Source organism: Etheostoma cragini, chromosome 19, assembly GCF_013103735.1.
Source record: "Etheostoma cragini isolate CJK2018 chromosome 19, CSU_Ecrag_1.0, whole genome shotgun sequence".
Lineage (NCBI taxonomy): Eukaryota > Metazoa > Chordata > Actinopteri > Perciformes > Percidae > Etheostoma > Etheostoma cragini.
This window is the reverse complement of record NC_048425.1, coordinates 15,677,401-15,696,720: the sequence shown is the minus strand read 5'-3', so window position 1 is coordinate 15,696,720 and position 19,320 is coordinate 15,677,401. Positions and strand designations below refer to the sequence as shown.

Here is a 19,320-nt window from a genome sequence, read left to right as displayed (position 1 = left end):
TTACACCCCCACCAGCCCCAAATACTCCCCCACCTCCCCTACTTACTCGCCAACTTCACCCAAGTACTCACCCACGTCTCCTACGTACTCCCCAACTAGTCCTAAAGGCTCCACGTACAGCCCCACCTCCCCTGGATACAGCCCCACCTCACCCACCTACAGCCCGGCCATCAGCCCCGAAGACAGCGACGAGGAGAACAATTGATGAGCCACAAAAGAGAAGGGGAGGCTGCTGAAGAAACCCCGTCACCTCGCGGGTGGACACCTTAAGGACAGCGCCTTTAACCAGCTGGAGCTGGCAGTACTTCTAGCTACAGGGGTCCCAATTGTTATTGTCTTTCATTGGGACGTCTGTTGAGGTCCAGTCTTGACCATCTGAGACCCCTCCTCCCCCACCTAATACCAGAAATTGTTAAAACTACTATGTGAAAGACCTGACTGCTCTGCCTGAAAGGAAAAAAATGGCTGCCTTTTCAAATAGTTTTTATAATTTTCCCACTTTAAAATCCAGCAGGGAATGAAAAGGAGAGGAAGATGTGGGGAACACATAACAGGGAGAAAATGTCCTCTTTTAACTTTATAGTGTACTGCATCCAGTCTCTCTCTCATTCTCCAAATGTTGGGTGTATAGTTGTGGAAAGCATACATATTGCCAAAAGCCTTTTGAAGAGTGGATTGTATTTATCATTAAAGCATAAGCTCTAAAGAAAATCAAGGAAGTAAGATTTAGACTTTGTTTACTGCATATTCCAATGTGCATCTGAGATCTTTTTCTGCTTTTGTAAAAGTACAGTTACTGCCATTTTAGCAGGCATCTTGTGGATCTACAGATGGAGCTTAAGTTTTTTGATGTATTGTAAAATGATTGAGTCAGAACATCCAAAGGAGAAGGTTGGATGGTCATCAGAAATACATGCATGATAGGAGAGAGATACTGGCTTGCACGGAAAAGAAGTTTCACTCTTGAACATCATTAACTACATAGGTGTATGTACCCATCGCCCTCCCCTCTTCCTCCTTCACACCTCAAAGACAAAACCTGAAAGATGTCATGAAAACACCCACCAGCATCCTCTTTTCCTCTACCATTTTGGAGACTTGTGCATCTAAAGCAAAAAAAAAAAACTTTTCCAGATAATATTCTTCCCTTGACAACGGGAATTAAGATTTCTATGAAGAAAAAAAAAATAGAATGATTATTCTAAGTTTTGATTCTAGGAGGAAATGAGACGCGTGGCTGAGGGACCGATAGTATGGCGTTGCTGCTTTTGTCATTGTTTGCATGAGTAGCACATGTTAATACATTTTAATCAAGCTTTAGGTTTAAATTGTTTCAAATCCCTCCCACTTCTTGCTAATCTTTGTTCCATTTTCTGATAGCTGACGTGTACACAGGTTTATTTGGACTATTCAACTTATTTAAGAGAGTTAACTATTCTGTGTGAATATGAATAGAGGAAAATTAAGATTTAGTTTTTTGTTTTGTTTTTGTTTTTCTTGTTTGCTTTGACTTTGTAAACCAGTTTGCAAGAGGCTCATGTTCATTTACTGTGGATGAAGGGGAAGGCGATGGAGGGGAGAGCTTTTTATTTTCGTCCCCGTTCTCCACAATTTTTTTTTTTGCCATGACGGCAACTGCTCTTTTCCCTAACATGTTGCTTGCCACCAGGTTGTGACTGTTAAAGGTAAAGGGGCAAAACAAGTTGAGTGCTCAGTGTGGGGTTTTCACTTCTTGGGACGCTAGAGGGCAACATTTGTCCTTCTGTTGGCCTTTTGCTTTACAATGGCGTGGAACAGTGTATTTTCTTTTAAGCAGAGGTTGTCCAAAGAAACAGCACTTTTGGCTTCTCTGTTAAAAAAAAAACCTTACCCACTACATTAGTGTGAACTTTCTTTTTGAATATGGGTGCTTTCTCACATGACTCAACCTAGTTTGAGTGTGTTAGGGAACCGTCTGTACGCCTGATAAGGGAATCATTTGTTTTTCCTTACCCTTGTTCCATTTTATCATTCGATGTGGTTTCTCAATTTATTGACTAGCTGGGTCTCCTCCCTCCTCCCTCTTCATCCACAAGTGATCCTCATTTCTGAACTCAGTGTTCCTTTTTTTCTACCAGTGTACATACCTCTAATGAGGGGAATCATGGGGGGGGGGGGGCGGCTGACTGGGAGTCCTGAGGAAATAAAACACAGCCAGTAATCCTTTGGGTTATGTTCTGAAAATGTTAAATGATTTGTCATGAGTTTTTGAAACTTCAAGATGGTCTTGAATTGAGAGGACTGCATCTTCTGGCCTTTGAGATAAAGCAGGTTTGGTAATTGCACTTAGTAAATACTGTGGTGGACCTAAGCCCCAGACATTGTGTTTTTTTTTTTTCTTTGTCCACTATGCTTGCATCTAATCCTGTTGTCTTAACTGTGTGCTGTCCAGTCAATTCAGGACATCAGGACTCCCAGGTTGTATGAATGTGTGTATGTGTGTGCAGTTAGTGTCAACCGAGGGCGAGACAGGGTTTCAAACTGAGGAAAGACTTCACGTGTCTGGGCAAAGGAAGGTTTAACTTTAAATTGCCACTGTATAAAAAAATCTGTTCATTATCTCATTATCTGTATCTTTGTTCTGTTTGTTTTTTGACTTGGAAAAAAATGAATAAAAATTTTACTACATGTCTGTCTTTTTATGTACTACAGCAGTGAAGATGGTAATGTCAGTTTTGTGCAACAACAAATGCTACATTTTACAGCATTTGGGGAAAAGAAAAGGCAACATTTAGTAGATATGGAGATGAATACCTGTATACTCCTGTTTTTTTGTGCAATTGAGGCAAAGTATTTACTCAAGTGCTGTACTTCAGAACAAAATTGAGCCACTTGTACGGGAGTATTAACCTTTGATGCCACTACTACTGCAACACTTATTTAAGATTTCATATAAAACACTTGTCCAAACAAGTGCATTGTGTTATGCATCATAAATTTAAGTTAAAGTAGAAAATAGATGGAATAAGCACCACAATAGCCACATAAAAATATTGCTTAAACAGCAATGAATCCTGAATAATATGTGTACTACAGCCTAATATAATTATAATTATTCAAATATAATTGCTCCTTGTTTTACTGTTGGTTTAAAGTCAATTTTGCAAACAATACTTGTCACTTGTGAGAATTTTACTCATTTGCATTTTTGTATTGTTAGTTTTATTAATTGAAGGGTATTAATACTCCTTTTTTGTGCATGTTAACAGAAATTATTCAAGCACCCATATTGTGCTTATTTTCAGGGTCACAATTGTATTTTGAGGTTGTACCAGAATAGGTTTACATGGTTTCATTTTCAAAAAACACCACATTTTTGTTGTACTGCACACTGCTGTGGATCCTGTTTTCACCCTGTGTGTTTAGGTCCCTGGTTTAGCTCCAGAGTGAGACATCTCATTTCTATACTATCTTTGTTGGGAATCCCACATGCACAGTATCTAGGTAAGATCCCATCAGCTTTGTAACTCTTTCTCCAACTTTGGTCAGTCCAAGGCAGGATTAGCTGGGAGACTTCTTCTAGACGAGGGCCACTAGTGGAATACCTGCAGAACAGGGACAGGAAGTAGTTCTTTTGGAGATTATGGTCAACTAGTGTCTGTTGTGGCAGTGTTTTGCCATTGAGAACGAGCTAGCACGCTACGGTTGGCCACCTCGTCTCAGCTAGTGACGTAGAAAGCCGTTCAGATTTTGAACAGCTCACCCTTAAACTGAAGGCAGAGGACGTTCAGAAACCGGATCTCACTCAAATCCCAGAAATTATTTTTTTTTCATAATAGGGGCACTTTCAAAATACATTGTATAATTAATATGAATAAGCAAAGTAACTACATCTATTAAAAAAAAGATAAGCAAAACATACAATAGGCAAGTAGAAGAATGAAAATCCAAAATTAAAGAACCTTACCAAGTAAGTAAAGGCTACAGTTTGTTTAAAGCACTTGAATAGGAAATTCATGTTGTTTTGTTTAAATCAGCCTAAAGGAAATCGTCAATAATAGTGTGAATACATCTCATTATTTACAGTAGGCCTACTTGATTTACAGCTGATATGTGAAAATGTAAACAACTTTATTTGTTTAACACTTATTTAGTTTTACCGTAAACATCACAGGAAGTGCTTTTATGTTGAAGTAGCGAACACGGAAGTTGTTGTTGTACGGACCGTGGTACTCTTGCTAGCTTACTGAGGTGAGAATGAGACGCTAGAAGCAAAACATGTCCGTCTGCTCACTTTCTTGTTAGTAAAACTGCAACATGTTGAGTAAATAGTCATTCCATTACATGGATAGTAACTCTCCACGGCTGATACAATGCAACCATATTAAATGTAGCAAGCCCTAAACAATAAGTCCCGACCTGTTGATATCTGTCTGTGGCTCGGACCATAGACAGCAAAGGAAGGCTCGGATCTGTCCGCGCTGACGTACCGTCACCTGTCGTCCGTACCTGTCTGGTTCTGGTTCTAACTACGGGAACAGAGACAGGACAGCTCGCTTCAACGCCGCGTAATAACTCCAGAAAATAATATCCATCCCGCAAATGTATCTGCAGTTACCCCAACCAACGAATACAGTAGCAGGAAATCACACTCACGGCTTTTCTTTTTACCTGTGAAGAAATGTTTTGAGTTGTTGGCGAATTCTTAAAAAAGAAAACACAACTAAACGTTGCGTTAAATTCGTTGTAACTCGCGTTACTGAGATTGTTGCGAGTAATATATTACCGAAAAGTAATTAGTAATGCGTTATATTACTTGCGTTACGCTGGCTATTGAACCCTAAAGGGGATTAGCATGGATTCTTGTCATGAAATGGGATGTCAAGTAACAGAGACAAGAGGAGAATTACATCCACAATGAAGAGACAAACCTATTCACTATGCTCAACTGAAACTACATTATAGTTCCAATGTAAAAAGCATTAAAATCAGGTTTGTGTGCTGCAGGCCACAGGGCTGTTAGGCTTCTTTGTCTAATCAGTCATTTTACCTACAATTTTTCATGTCTTAATATTGTTTTAAGACATTGTTTGTGACATCTCCCCTCCCCAGCAGGTAGCAAAGCATCTTTGCATTTCCATCCCTGACCACCAGATGGAGGGAGGTCTACACCCAGAGCCTAACAAAGTAGCCTAGGTATGACCAGAGGTCTTATGAAAAGGATCTTCGGTATGGCACACAGTTCTCCTGTTGAGAAACTCTCTCTTATTTCACACTGTGTGACATGTGCTTGTTTCAGCTCCTCATCAACGCTATAGGATATTTATACTGATATGTTTTAGTATTTCCCTCACCCATAGTTTTGGATCTCTGGTTGTGTGGGTTTAAACAATGTTTAGCTGCACAAAGTGAGTCAGTAATGACAAAGGGTTAAATAGAGCTTCTAAAAAAGAAACAGTGATTTACTGTTTTCGAATAACATGATATGTATGCTACTTAAAACCTTTTGTGGAGATTGATCAGAATCAGAATCAGAATCAGAATCAGCTTTATTCGCCAGGTAAGAGGATACATACGAGGAATTTTTCTTTGGAGCTCACATTGTGCTTACACACAAAACAACCAAAACAAAAAATATACACACAATATATACACACAATATATACATACTCTAAGCCGAACAATATAGAGGCATGAGTGCAATGAAGAGATCAATAATATTATTTAAATATGGAGCATAGTGCAAGGATACTGGGATAAATAGTATTATGTTATTATATTACAATATGAACAGTGGGAACATTATGAAATAGAAAAAGAGAACGATGAATGAATAACAAATAAGAGAGATGTGAGAACGGGAATGATGAGTAAATAATAAATAATAAGTGAGATATGAGAATGATGAATAAATAGTAGATAATAAGTGAGATATGAGAATGAGAATGATGATTAAATAGTAGATAATGAGTGAGATATGAGAATGAGAATGATGAATAATACTAAATAAGTGGAATAATAAGTGGAACCAGTGAAAAGGTGCTGTAGAGACAGTAATTACTGGGTTATGGACCAGAATTGAATCTGACACTGACGGTAAGAAGTCAGCTGTTCATCAGAGAGATGGCTTGTGGGTAGAAACTGTTGCTGAATCTGTTGGTTTTGGCATACAGTGCTCTGTAGCGCCTACCAGAGGGGAGAAGCTGGAACAGGTTGTGTCCGGGGTGAGATGGGTCTGCAGTGATGGTTCCTGCACGTTTCCTGACTCTGGATGTGTATAAGTCATGAACGAAGGGCAGGTTGGCACCGATGATCTTTTCTGCACTCCTAACTGTCCGTTGTAGTCTGCTCCGGTCCTTTTTGGTGGCAGATCCAAAACAGACAGTGATGGACGTGCAGAGGACAGACTGGATGATGGCTGAGTAGAAGTGGATCAGCAGCTCCTTAGGCCGGTTGAGCTTTCTGAGCTGGCGCAGGAAGTACATCCTCTGCTGGGCCTTTTTGATGATGGTGTCTGAGTTGGGCTCCCACTTCAGGTCCTGGGATATACTGGATCCCAGAAACCTGAAGGATTCCACAGCAGACACAGGGCTGTTGAGTATGGTGATGGGGGGAAGAGTGGGGGGTCTCTTCCTGAAGTCCACGATCATCTCCACAGTCTTGAGCTCAAGGTTGTTCTGACTGCACCAGAGAGCCAGCTGATCCACCTCCCGTTTGTTGGCCGACTCATCACCGTCCCGGATGAGGCCAAGGACGGTTGTGTCGTCAGCAAACTTCAGGAGTTTAACAGATGGGTCTCCTGAGGTGCAGTCATTGGTGTAGAGGGAGAAAAGCAGTGGGGAGAGCACACACCCCTGGGAGGCGCCAGTGCTAATAGTTTGTGTGCTGGATGTGATGTTCCCCAGTCTCACCTGCTTCCTCCTGTCAGTCATAAAGTTTGCGACCCACTGACAAGTGGAGGCTGGCAAAGTGAGCTGCGAGAGTTTGTTGCTGAGGATGTCCGGGATGATGGTGTTGAACGCCCAGCTGATGTCCACAAACAGGATCCTTGCATAAGCCCCTGGGGAGTCGAAGTGTTGCAGGATGTAATGCAGTCCCAAGTTGACTGCATCATCCACCGACCTTTTAGCCCTGTAGGCAAACTGCAGGGCGTCTAGCATGAGGACTGTGATGTCCTTCAGGTGGGCCAACACCAGTCTTTCAAAGGACTTCATGACTACAGATGTCAGGGTGACAGGCCTGTAGTCATTTAGTCGCCTATTTAGTCAGTTTTTTTGGGACTGGGATGATTGTTAAGCGTTTGAAGCAGAAGGGAACTTCAGATAGCTCCAGAGATCTGTTGAAGATCTGAGTGAAGATGGGGGCCAGCTGGTCTGCACAGATTTTCAGGCAGGATGGTGACACACCGTCTGGGCCAGGAGCCTTTATGGTCTTCTGCCTCTGGAAGACCTGGCGCACATCCAATTCACAGATCGTGAGTGCAGGTGAGGGGTCAGAGGGGGGTAGGTGACAGTGTACAGATGGGGGGAGGTGACTGGAACAAGTGCGAGTTGGTCAGTTGGTGTGGGGGAGGGGTGTGACTGTGGTCTTTTCTGACCTACAGTAGAAGCTGTACAGCTCGTCAGCCAGTCGTTGAGAACCAGCAGTGTTGTTGGATGGTCTCCTGTAGTTAGTGAGTGTCTGCAGGCCTCTCCACGCTGACCGAGGATTGTTGTTTGAAAAGCTGTTTTCCAGCTTTTTAGCATAGCTCCTCTTAGCTGCTTTGATCTCTTTGGTCAGTGTGTTCCTGGCCTGGTTATACAGGACTCTGTCCCCACCTCTGAAGGCCTCCTCTTTTGACTGACGGAGCTGCCTGAGTCTTGCTGTAAACCTGGGTTTTTGGTTGTTGTATGTGCAGAAGGTTTTTGTCGGCACACACATGTCATCACAAAAGCTGATGTAAGAGGTCACAGTGTCGGTTAGTTGGTCCAGATCAGTGGCTGCAGCCTCAAAAACACTCCAATCAGTAGCCTACAGTTAAAGCAGGCCTGTAAATCCAGCTTTGACTCGTAGGTCCAGCTTTTCACCCTCTTTACAAGAGGTTTAACAGATTTTAGTTTCTGCCTGTATGTCGGAACAAGATGAACCAGACAGTGATCAGAGAGTCCCAAGGCTGCATGTGGGGCAGAGCGATAGGAGTCCTTTAATGTAGTATAGCAGTGGTCCAGTATATTGGTGGCCCTGGTGGGACACTTAATATGCTGTCTATACTTTGGGAGTTTGTGGCTGAGGTTTGCTCTGTTGAAGTCCCCAAGAACAATGAGCAGGGAGTCAGGATGTTTTTTCTCCACGTTAGTAATCTGGTCGGCCAGGTGCAGATTACCTAAAAAATATTTAAGTGACCCTAGTCATTTTTTCTGACAAGCATTCATTTATTTTTTTGTAAAACTGTTACTCTGATTATCCAATGAAATCCAGTCGGTTGAGTGGTACTTACACAAAGTTTTCTACTTAAGAGTGACACGACATTGTCATGAACACATGACTGAGTCATGACACATGAACCCTAACCCCTTCCCTAACTCGTCATGACAAAACCGAATGACACTTACTAAAAGTAGTGTTATGTCATCAATGTTTATGACAATAATATGTTTATAATGTTTATGACACGTTCATGACAGTGTCATGTCACTCTTATGTAGGCTAAAGTGTAACCCATTACTTTTCACATGAAGATGTAAAAGGCACAATTCCAGTGAAATGTAATCCGATCAGCTCCTTCAGCTTGTTGACAGTGGTCTGAATCCTTGAGGATAGTAATCTTCACCTGTGGAAATGATGAATCACAGGTTTCACTCTCATATAATCTGAGGCTGCCCTATGCTTCCTACACACATGGGCGTGTTTGGCTGTGGGAATCCATGTATGACTTCTAGGTGTGTTTGGATCGGTTGCTGTGGTTACAAACTGTGGACAACGTGATATTGAGTCATTAGTTGTTAGGAGAGTTTATAAAAAGTGATATTTTTAAAAACCTGTGATAAACATTATGTACAAGGAGACTAGAAAGAAATTCGTAATTCAATAATACGCCAGTTAGTGGTATTAAAAAGCTGAGGTTGGGATGTTAGATATTTACATGTTTTGGGGATTTTGTGTTTTGGTACAACATGTTTGTATTTCGTAAAGAAGGTATAATAAAGTTTAAGTAATAATCAGATTGAAAATGAGCTTTTTCATCAGCTGGACAATGAACTTGTTCTGTGGCTAGTTTGTATTTCCCCCTCCACTTTACATCCTGATTCAATCAAGTTTCCGCACTTTTTGCTTTTTTTGTGCTGAAGTCAGTGGGCTGGGCTAAGACTGCCAGAGACAGGCAGGAAATATCTTGTGCGTGAGAGAAATAATTTGCGAGTTACTTCTTGCATGACTGCATTTCCTCTCCACTCTCTGCTCAGACGTGTTGTGTTCCGCTGCCAACTCCCTCTTTAAGGTATGTTTAAACCTGAACTTTATTTTTGCAGTACAATCTGCTCTACTCTTTTTGTCTTTTTAGTTATTTTCCATTGCCTCTAACCCTGAAGCTTTTTCTTTTCTTTGCGTTTCCTCCAAAAAACTTTTTTCTTTTCCCGTTTGCTCATCACATTCCTTCTCCAGAAATCCGCTGAGGAATCTCAAAACAAGACAATGAAAATTTTATTTAACTTCAGCAAGACTCAAGTCTCTCAGAAATCTATCTTTTCATTCAAACTATTGGCCTATTATCTGCTCCACATTTTCTGTTATCAATGGGGGGAACCCCCCAGTGTACCGGTCTCACTTCCTTCACATCATCCTGGTCTTCTTTGCAGCAATGGTTGGGGTGTCAAAGTGTCCGTAACAGCCTCAGAACGTGGGACTAAGTTGAAAAAAGTAAAAGTAAGCTTGATTAGAGTAATGTAACATTCATATTAAATACTATTTCTTGTCTCCTTCTTCTTTCTTCTTTAGTCCTTTCAGTTTCTCCCCATCTGGATCACCCTGTCTGGGTTTTCAGTCTCATAAACGTACACACCTAGACAGATGCAAACACACACACTGTATACACTCCCACTCATCAATTGACAGATTGCTCTCAGGTCTTTCAACGCCTGCTGCTTTGTCCGCCTGCCTGCTCTCATATTTCTGTCTAGTTATCAACGCATGAATGACTGATTGAGTCAGTCACCCCTGTAGCTGTGACCTTGTGTTTCCACCTGAACCCCTCTGATCTCCATGTCTCCGCTACCTAACCAGACACCACTGACCACTCCAGTAGCCCGGGCCAAAAGGTCAAGCTTCTATCTTTTAACACCTCCGGTGGTAACTTTATCAGGACTTACTTTTGAAATGCATTCCTTACTTATTTTCTTTTTTGGTTTCTCCAATGTTAATGACTAAATAACTATCGTTGAGATGGTCTGTCTGGACAGAGGAAACAAAATAATTCCTGCAAATTCACTTAATAAAATTACAATAGATGGTTAGCGGCAACAACATGGAGAGAAGAGTCCCTTCTTCATAACCGTATTAAAAGAATAAATGGAGTAGGTCTTTCTCAAGCTCTGGTCCCATGTGTTCTGAGCTCTTGTGGATTTGTGAATTGTCATCACTTATCAGTGTTATTATTTGAGGTGTGCAATTGCGGTTTTAAGGAGAAGAAAGTAGTCAAAGATATCGTAGCTGTAGCAAACTAAAAACGAGAACAAAATATGGCGTCATAGTTGCGTAATTCTTGCAAGATTGACCCAGAATGTGACTACTAATTACTTTACGCTGCAGATTGTGTTGTGTGATCAGTTTTCTTAACAGCATAATCTTTAGCTCTGTGATTGTATGCTTATTTTTATTGGGATGCAGGCACCTTGGGAGTTGTCACCTTATGTTTTTTATAATTTATTGGGACTTTTAATTGTCCCAAATTTAATTTAACCAGTATTTGCAATTAAAAAAAAATCATTTTTACTAATGATTTAGCCTGGAGAATGTCATGCTGATACACGCTATAGAATAACTCAACCTGAGTCTGCCTGTGCAGAAAGTAAACAGGAGTTCTCCATCTTGAATGGGGAGGCCTACAGGTTGGTATTAGTTCTTGCTAATACTTCTTCATAAAAGAAAGAGGAATGATGGTGGCATGGGAATGATACAAGAAGAAGGGAGTCCTTTGAGAGCATGTTGGGGGCCTAAAATTAGCAACGAGTGACCACTTCCACCAACTCTGGTGGTGTGTTTGTGTCCCTTCCTGTAGAATGAGGGTAGATAGGGTAAAGGAAGCGCTGGAGTCAGAAGAGAAGGAAAGAGTGGAAAGATGGAAGAGCCAGCAGCGTGCTCTCCCAGTAATTATCCACTTGGTGTTTAGCTTTAGCCAGGAACCAGGAACCCGACTCTACCCCCCCCCCCCCCCCCCCCCCCCCCCCCCACACACACACACACACACACACAGGGCATCCTATACACAGGCCGCAGGTAGGCTTTCATCACACAGGCTCAAGTTACCTCCTGCATATAAGCTAACCAGGCCAGGTGAGCGCAAACACTGGTCCTCGACAGACCTCTCGATCCTTTACAACCACACACACGTCACACACACTCCAGTGGACACGCAGAATGGAGCCAGAGTCAGACAGCATGCCGGAGGTACCAGAGGAGATCCTACAGTTAAGTGGATCGGGCCTTTTTCTCTACCACCTTACTTACTCTTGGAGCGGCTGTCCAAGCACTGTAACCCTAACTCAGGGCCCCTGCATGTGCTGCTTCAGGCCCTTTCTCTCTGTCCTCGCTCCCTTACCTCCTCTACGCTACTATTTTATGTGTACAAATATTCACTCTGCTGTATTGTCACCCTCTCTATCTGGCATGTTTTAGTCATTAATTGATCACAGTTTGGTAAAATGAGTTGTAAAAGTATTAGCTGATATTAGAGCACAGGAGAGGAGAGTCCTAAAACAATCTTTCAAACTTAAAAAAACACCCTAAACAGAAAGAGGATTTAAATCCTGCTGACATTCTGTTCGACTGACCACAATGCTGACGGTTTTGCTGCCTAATGACTGACAGATAATAGAGGTGGTGGCAGTCTCTTACGTTTATGATCTCAGCCAACTATAATCACCACGCATGTTGTCCAGTCCTCCTTTATCCGTTATGATGCTTCCTGGAGCCAATCTAGCAGCCAATTATAACATAAATTGGTGAATTATCTAATAGTTTCTTAGAAAAAAAATGCAGTAAATGCCCCAGCCGTATATTATTGTTTATTTTACCACTGATATTTATGTTGACGTGTAATGCTGCCAGAGATTAGTTTGAAAATGTAACAACCCCGCCCCCCCCTCAAGCTGCCCGGCTGTTCTAATCAGAAGAGAGGAGCCTCAGCAGAAACTACTTGATTCAGCTGCAGCATGGGTTTGATAAGGTTTCAATTGTGTGATCATCGAGGAAAAGCCTTGTGATGATATGAACCAGTAAACTGCACAAGGAAAGTATTTTTCCTAAATCATCAAATCACTTAATTGGTTGGTCGAAAATAAGGGCCACAGATTAGATTTGAATAGCTTAGTTAATCAAGTGGCCTAAGTTACCTAGCAAATAAGCCAAGCATACAGTATGTTTATGATTAAAAGTTAATTATTGATATAAGAAGCCTATGGTCTTCCACAGTGAGTATAGCTCAGTTAATCATTAGTCATGTGACACAAGTTATTTGACAACTGGGCGTTCTTTAGTTTATTACATAACTCAAGAGCGCCGTCTGCTAAGGAAGACCATGAGATGAAAGTTAAAAGCTCTGGGAACAGCTAGTAAGTGGAACTTAAGTTAGAATTTTCTATTCAGTATATAATGTGTGTATTTTTCATTATTTTCTCAAATGTTGTTAACTAAATCATTAAGCCTTTAAATAACAAATATAATCTTGAGATGAATGAATTATAAAAACAAATGTAATTTGCAGACCCAATTGCCTTTTATTACTCTAATGCAATACATCTAGGTTCAAAATACATTTTTATAAAGGGGCCAAAGGGTGAATATATCTCAGTTTTGGCATCTGTTGCCACACAACATTATTGTGTGACAGCGGGAAAGGAAAAAAAGGAAATGAAAGGTAGCGGTCTCGTCTCTCTACAAACCTCACTCTTTTTGTTGTGCAAAATATAGCAAGGCAAGAAGAGACAGGAAGAGACAGGTATGTCTGGCTGACACTTAGTAAATATATTTTTGTTTTTACTTTGTGACATGGTGGGGAAAAAACTAAGACAGGGAGATGTGCACATTACGTGACCCAACGAAACCCATGGCTCATTCTCACCCATGACATATTCTAGCCACACCTGCTTTTGTATTGCTACAGTTGTTGTGTTAGTGGGGCCTGCTTGGTCTTGTGTTTCATTAAAGTGGTTGTTAAGCAGCAACACAAACCCTCATTTTGTGGTATAGTGTTCATCACGCTTACCACTCCCTCCACTCAGTCTTGTGCTTTGAGCTCTGCTCTTGCAGCCAAATTTGACTTGACATTTCAGTAAGTGTGGAGAAGAGTCGAGCTCTGTGAAAATGTCATTTTCCACACAGTGACACAACTCTTCATGTTTCAGCCAGCTTCTTCCCCTTCTGTGGGAAGGGATTTTGTAAACTGAGCATGAGTCAGAGCGCCAGGACTGTTATCCATTGCAAAAAAAAGCACTTGTCAGTTTGTGGTGATTGTTTCCCACTACTTACGAAAAAGTTCTATGTCTGACTGTTTAATTCATCCCATACTCTCCTTGCAGTATGCTCCACTTCCAGCCAGCACCAGGTCAGTTTGGTCCAGAGATCCGTGAGCCGGGCCTCCGAGTATGGAGGGTGGAGAAGATGAAGGCGGTGCTGCTGGATCCCTCCGAGGTGGGAGCCTTTTATAACGGGGACTCCTATCTGGTGCTAGAGAATCGTGGTCAGTCGGGAGCCGACCTCCACATGTGGATAGGTGAGAGAGAGACATCAGTTTTAAATAATGTGTTTATGCCATTGAAGAAAAAAAGTGCACCCACAATAGGGCTATGTAGCATGCAACTATGCAATCTGACTCAAGACTAAAGCTCTTTGTACACTTCCTGTGAGTCTGAGTAGGTGGCACGTTTATAATGACGGCATCTCCTTTCAAGAGAATATCCATCAGTAATGTCAGACGACTATTTAATCAAGTCTGCTTCATTTATTTATCAAAGAAAAAGCAGGCCAAATACTATTCCTTTGAGCATTAAACACTAAAAAACACAAGAGCTGAATGGGGAGATGAAATATTTTAAAGTAAAATAAAGAGAAGAGATTATTTAAATCAACAAAGCAGACATAATAGGACTAATAGACAAAGATTAAATTAGACCATTTCCAGACCTATAAATTGTAGCCTATAGTAACAATACTTTCAATTATTCAAATAGATCTGGTGTTGTGCTTAGTATACCTCTGTGAGCTCAGACTGTTTCCTCATTTGCAAAGCAAGCCAATCAGAATTCAGGGGGACATTGTCGACCCAGACCACAGCCAAACAAATTACAACAGAAACTTGCTGTAAAAATAGCCAACCAATGACACGCAGGTATACGCAGTAAACACACTAAGAAGGCTGCAGGATTTCCATATACCTACTTAAAAATGCCCAATGGCACGTAACAACATACTTTCCATTATAAATTTGATATATTTTGAATTCTCATCTGTATTTTTTTTTTCTTCGCATAGGCTATATAAAGGTTTTCCACCGTAAATCGGTGCATAAAAGTATGTCAGAATGTAGGTGATGCACAGTGGCAGTAATAGTCACAATAAAAGATAGTGGGACAGTGCCTAGAAATAAAAGTTAGTAGTAGTTCATGGCATAGCAGGCCACTGCAAGGCATTACAGGGCACTGCAGGACTTTGCAGGGCACCGCGGGGAGTAGCAGGATGTAGCAGGGCATCGCAGGACGTGTAGCAGGACCACGGCAACAGATGCAACTATGATCTTGGAGCCTCCCTGGTCCAAAGAAACGTGCTGGGGGGAAAAGAACACAAGGACTCCCCATTGCTATGTCAGTAACAAGTATTTCTGGGACATGGATGCACACAATTGGAAGGATAAAGGAGAGAGCTCAGTGTCTCCAAGGAAGTCCGCCGGCAGTCTACAACTATAAATGTAAATGTAAATGTGCTGTATTTATATATAAATTATAATATATTATAATAATATATATTATATATATAACTGCATAATTAAGAGTGACAGGGTAAATGTAAATGTAAATGTGCTGTATTTATATAGCGCTTTTCCAGTCTTAACGACTGCTCAAAGCGCTTTTACATCTACAGGGAACATTCACCATTCACACACATTCATACACTGTGGCCGGGGCTGCCGTACAAGGTGCCACCTGCTCATCAGATAAACATTCACACACATTCACACTCCGATGCGCAGCACCGGGGGCAACTCGGGTATCAGCATCTTGCCCAAGGACACTTCGACAATGACTGCAGGGGCGGGGATCAAACCACCAACCTTCCGATTGGCAGGCAACCGCTCTACCACTGAGCCACAGCCGCCCCTTAAGGGTAAAGAGAGGAGCCTGGTCGGGCTAGAACTCTCCCCATCCAGATTGGGCTGTAGTGCCCTGCGTCCCAGTCTAGTTACATTATATTATTGATTATATGGTAAATTAATCTGACGACTATGACAAGAAGCAGGTGGGCCGGGCTCCCTAACTAGAAGCTCTATCAAAGAGGAGAGTTTTACTCTAAAATGTCGTAACGGTTAGAGACTAGGAACCACAAGTAGCTCTGCATTCTAGGAGCGTAGTGCTCTAGTGGGACAATAAGGCACTAAGAGCTCTTCAAGATATGATGGTGCTTTTAGAACTTTGTAGGTCAAGAGAAGGATTTTAATTTCAATTCTGGATTTCACAGGAAGCCAATGCAGAGAAGCTAATACAGGTGAAATATGATCTCTTTTCTTAGTACTTGTCAGAACACGCGCTGCAGCATTCTGGATCAGCTGGAGAGGGTTTTATTTTAGCATCCTGATAACAAAGAATCACAGTAGTCCAGCTCAGAAGAAACAAATGCATGGACTAGTTTTTCAGCATTGTTTTGAGACAGGAGCTTCCTAATTTTGGCAATGTTTGGAATGTTTTTGAGGCTTGTTTTAAGTGGGCGTTAAAGGATATGTCCTGATCAAAAATAACTCCTAGATTTCTGACAGTAATGCTGGAGGCCGGGGCAATACCATCCAGAGTAGCTATATCTTTGAATATCAGGCTGGATATATCACTTTCTATTGATTTGGTTAGGGCAAAACAAACAAAACTCATAGAAAATGATAGAAACTCTATCCAAGGGCAACACTGGTTAAAGGACGTGTACACTTCAACATGGGTTGCAACATGATGTTACATATACTGTAACCCGTTTCCTGAAAATGGTCACATTAGTGTGAGAATTCTGCGGCTCATTGGAGCAGGACACTCTCTCTGTAGAAAGCAAGGAGAGACATCCAAACATGTTGTCCTGACTTAAAGAGAGTTTCCTGTCCAGTGCTTCCTACACACCGGGCCCTGTGCTGCAGTTAAAAAGGCTAATAACCCTCCCACTAGTGGTGAATGACAGTAGACACAACGTTGACCTGCTGCATCATTGTGTGAGGAGAGGCTGCATGGAGAGGGATGGAGGGATGATGAGAGAGAGAGAGAGAGAGAAACTGGGATGGTTTTTTAGCAGTAGCCTATTAAAAATGCAGGAGGACCGTTACAGTACTCAAATGTGGCTGTTGTTTCCAGCATGTATCCGGTGCTTGGGTAACACTAAGCTGATTGTCACAGCTTGGAGAGGGCTCCTTGTGCTCAACATGCTTCTCTCTGAAGCCTCCCCCCCACACACTCCTGTTTACGATTAATAACCTGTATTGTCTTTGTGTGTCTGCTGACCGACTCACAGTTTGCTCATCATCTTTGTCTCTTTGACACATCACCTCTGCCAGGGACTTTGTTCCTCATATTGTGGCACCTTTCTTGCCTGATTTCCTAATTCTTTTCTTATGTGTTCTTTCACTTATACTGCATTTCTATTTTCTTTCCTTTCTAATTGCATAGTTTTTGCCTTGTACTTAAATCTTTATGGTGGTTTTGTTTGACAAAACAATCCCAACTCAAAATCCAAATACCCTTATTTTCCAGCACTTTTCCGGAGATTTGCATCAAGAATGCATCACACGGTCTCCATCATTTTGTTGTGCAGCTTTTAGTCATGTTTAAATGAACAAGTACATGGTTTTGATCTTTTGTAAGTCTTCATCAGGAATCAGAGTAGGAGAAAAAAACTTGATTTGACCTGTTACATTCGTCAAAGAGGGAGTGTGTAACAGGTGTCAGATTACCTCCCTCAAACCCCCAATCCAAAAGGTTTATAGAAAAGAATAAATCGGAAACAATGAACAAAAATGAATGAAAGCTTAACAGCCCAATTGTAGTTCTTTCCTTTCTTACCAATCCCTCCTCTGTTGTAGGTGAGAAGTCGTCTAGGGACGAGCAGGTGGCGTGTGCCATGCTGGCCACGCAGCTGGACAACTTTCTGAGCGGTGACCCCATTCAGCATAGACAGGTCCAGGGCTACGAGTCCCCGGAGTTCATGGCACTCTTCCCCAGAGGAGTCAGCTACAAGGTGAGGAAGGGACAGACCGGATTGTGGATGTTCAGATGTTTGAAATGCCAAGTAAACAAGAGAAATTCATAGGAAAAATATCTCCACTGTCAAGCAAAAAACCTAATTTGTTTAACATCAGCTGCACAGTTAATGAAATGCTTAATTTCATGGATAAGTAACTTCTTAATTATTTTCAAGACATGATCCTGGAAAGAATTATATAATTTGGTAACACTTAGAAGTAAAATAGGATTTTCCTTAAAAGATATGCTCGTTAAAACCAGCATAATATTCTTTTTTTTTTGTTATATATGTAGTTTATGTTTTTGTAAGACCTAAAAGGCCATTAAGACAAGATAGAAAATAATCACAAGGCACATTTAAAAAGACACATAAACACCATTGTAAAAAGTAAATTGGATAATGCATTAAAAGATATTATTAGAAATGAAACTTTTCATATGTTTAATTTAATCGTAGGCTTGTCTGTGGACTATGGCAATTAATTGGAATTTGATTCATTGGATGTATACCTATTATATTACACATGCAAGACATTTTACATATATATACTTTACTTGCAATGTCAATTAAACTTGCACAGTACATGTTCAATCATAAATGAGAAACAAAATACAACATTCTCTTTAGACATAGCTCTCATTTTATAAACAATCTTTTTATTGCTGGGTGATTCCCTTCTATCACTTTACAGCAGCCTAGATATCTTGGCCAAAGTTCATCCATGCCACTCGAATACGTGCACCAAGTTGTTAAAACAAACCCTGATTTGAAAGCATGAATGTCTCTCATAGGTGGGTGGTGTGGAGTCGGGCTTTAGGAGGCCTCAGGGTTCCGCGGCAGTGCAGAGGTTGTACCAGATAAAAGGGAAACGCAATATCCGTGCCAAGGAGGTGGAGCTGTCCTGGAGCAGCTTCAACAAAGGAGACTGCTTCATCCTAGACCTGGGAGAGGTGAGGACTCAAACTGTGGATCCAGCTGCCATAATGCAGTAAACTTAAGTACTTGGAATACTGTTGCAATCCTGAATAAAAAAATGGTTATGAATCTATTTTTAAAATCATTTTTGGGCAATTTTAGGCCTTAAATGACAAGACAGCTTAAGAAATGAATGGGGAGAGAGAAGGGGATTGACATGCAGCAAAGGGCCGCAGGTTGGAGTCAAACCCAGACCCGCTGTGTCGAGGAATCCTCTACATATGGGCACCCACTCTACCAACTGAGCTATCTGGGCACCCTTGTTGTGAATCATACACTGTTGATAGCATGAGATTGACATGATTATGGTGTGACCTCGTGTTGTTTCGTTGCCCTGCAGACCATTGTGTCGTGGATCGGGTCGCAGGCTAACATCTTTGAGAAGCAGAAGGTGCGCGAGATCGCCTCGCTCATTCGTGACACAGAGAGACACGGTAAAGCCCGAATTGTGGACAGCAATGAAGGGGAGGAACCGGAGGAGATGCTCAAGGTAAATGCACACTTTTACTATGTAATTAAAAATAATTCTACTTAGAGGCCCAATCGTTTTAAAGGTTCCATGGCATGGTGCTCTTTGGATGCTTTTATACAGACCTTGGTAGTCCCCTAATTCTGTATCTGAAGTCTCTTTTATATAGACCTTAGTGGTCCTAATACTGCATCTGAAGTCTCTTTTATATAGACCTTAGT

General features: G+C 41.5%; 2 protein-coding genes and 1 long non-coding RNA gene across 5 annotated transcripts in view; 2 read left to right on the top strand and 1 right to left on the bottom strand.

Moving 5' to 3' along the window:
* polr2a (polymerase (RNA) II (DNA directed) polypeptide A) overlaps positions 1 to 205 on the top strand; it is a 10,641-nt gene extending 10,436 nt beyond the window's left edge. Inside the window, exon 28 of the mRNA XM_034857383.1 lies at positions 16 to 205. Within this exon, the coding sequence (XP_034713274.1) occupies positions 16 to 205 (190 nt within the window). The remainder of the gene's footprint in view (positions 1 to 15) is intronic.
* A 1,624-nt stretch (positions 206 to 1,829) lies between these two features.
* LOC117962069 overlaps positions 1,830 to 19,320 on the bottom strand; it is a 20,853-nt gene continuing 3,362 nt past the window's right edge. The window contains exons 2-3 of the long non-coding RNA XR_004660564.1: positions 15,490 to 15,496; positions 1,830 to 1,844 (exon numbers count right to left, since the gene is read on the bottom strand). This is a non-coding gene — a long non-coding RNA (uncharacterized LOC117962069). The remainder of the gene's footprint in view (positions 1,845 to 15,489; positions 15,497 to 19,320) is intronic.
* Positions 9,250 to 19,320, top strand: part of capgb (capping protein (actin filament), gelsolin-like b) — a 12,736-nt gene continuing 2,665 nt past the window's right edge. Inside the window, exons 1-5 of one of the 3 annotated variants that reach the window (XM_034901110.1) lie at positions 9,250 to 9,454; positions 13,749 to 13,942; positions 17,495 to 17,649; positions 18,447 to 18,605; positions 18,971 to 19,120. In XM_034901110.1, coding sequence (XP_034757001.1) covers positions 13,750 to 13,942; positions 17,495 to 17,649; positions 18,447 to 18,605; positions 18,971 to 19,120 — 657 coding nt within the window. In that variant the 5' untranslated portion in view covers positions 9,250 to 9,454; position 13,749. Of the gene's footprint in view, positions 9,455 to 9,854; positions 9,874 to 11,430; positions 11,640 to 13,748; positions 13,943 to 17,494; positions 17,650 to 18,446; positions 18,606 to 18,970; positions 19,121 to 19,320 lie in introns of those variants that run through there. The other 2 variants (XM_034901111.1, XM_034901109.1) reach the window with 2 other exon arrangements.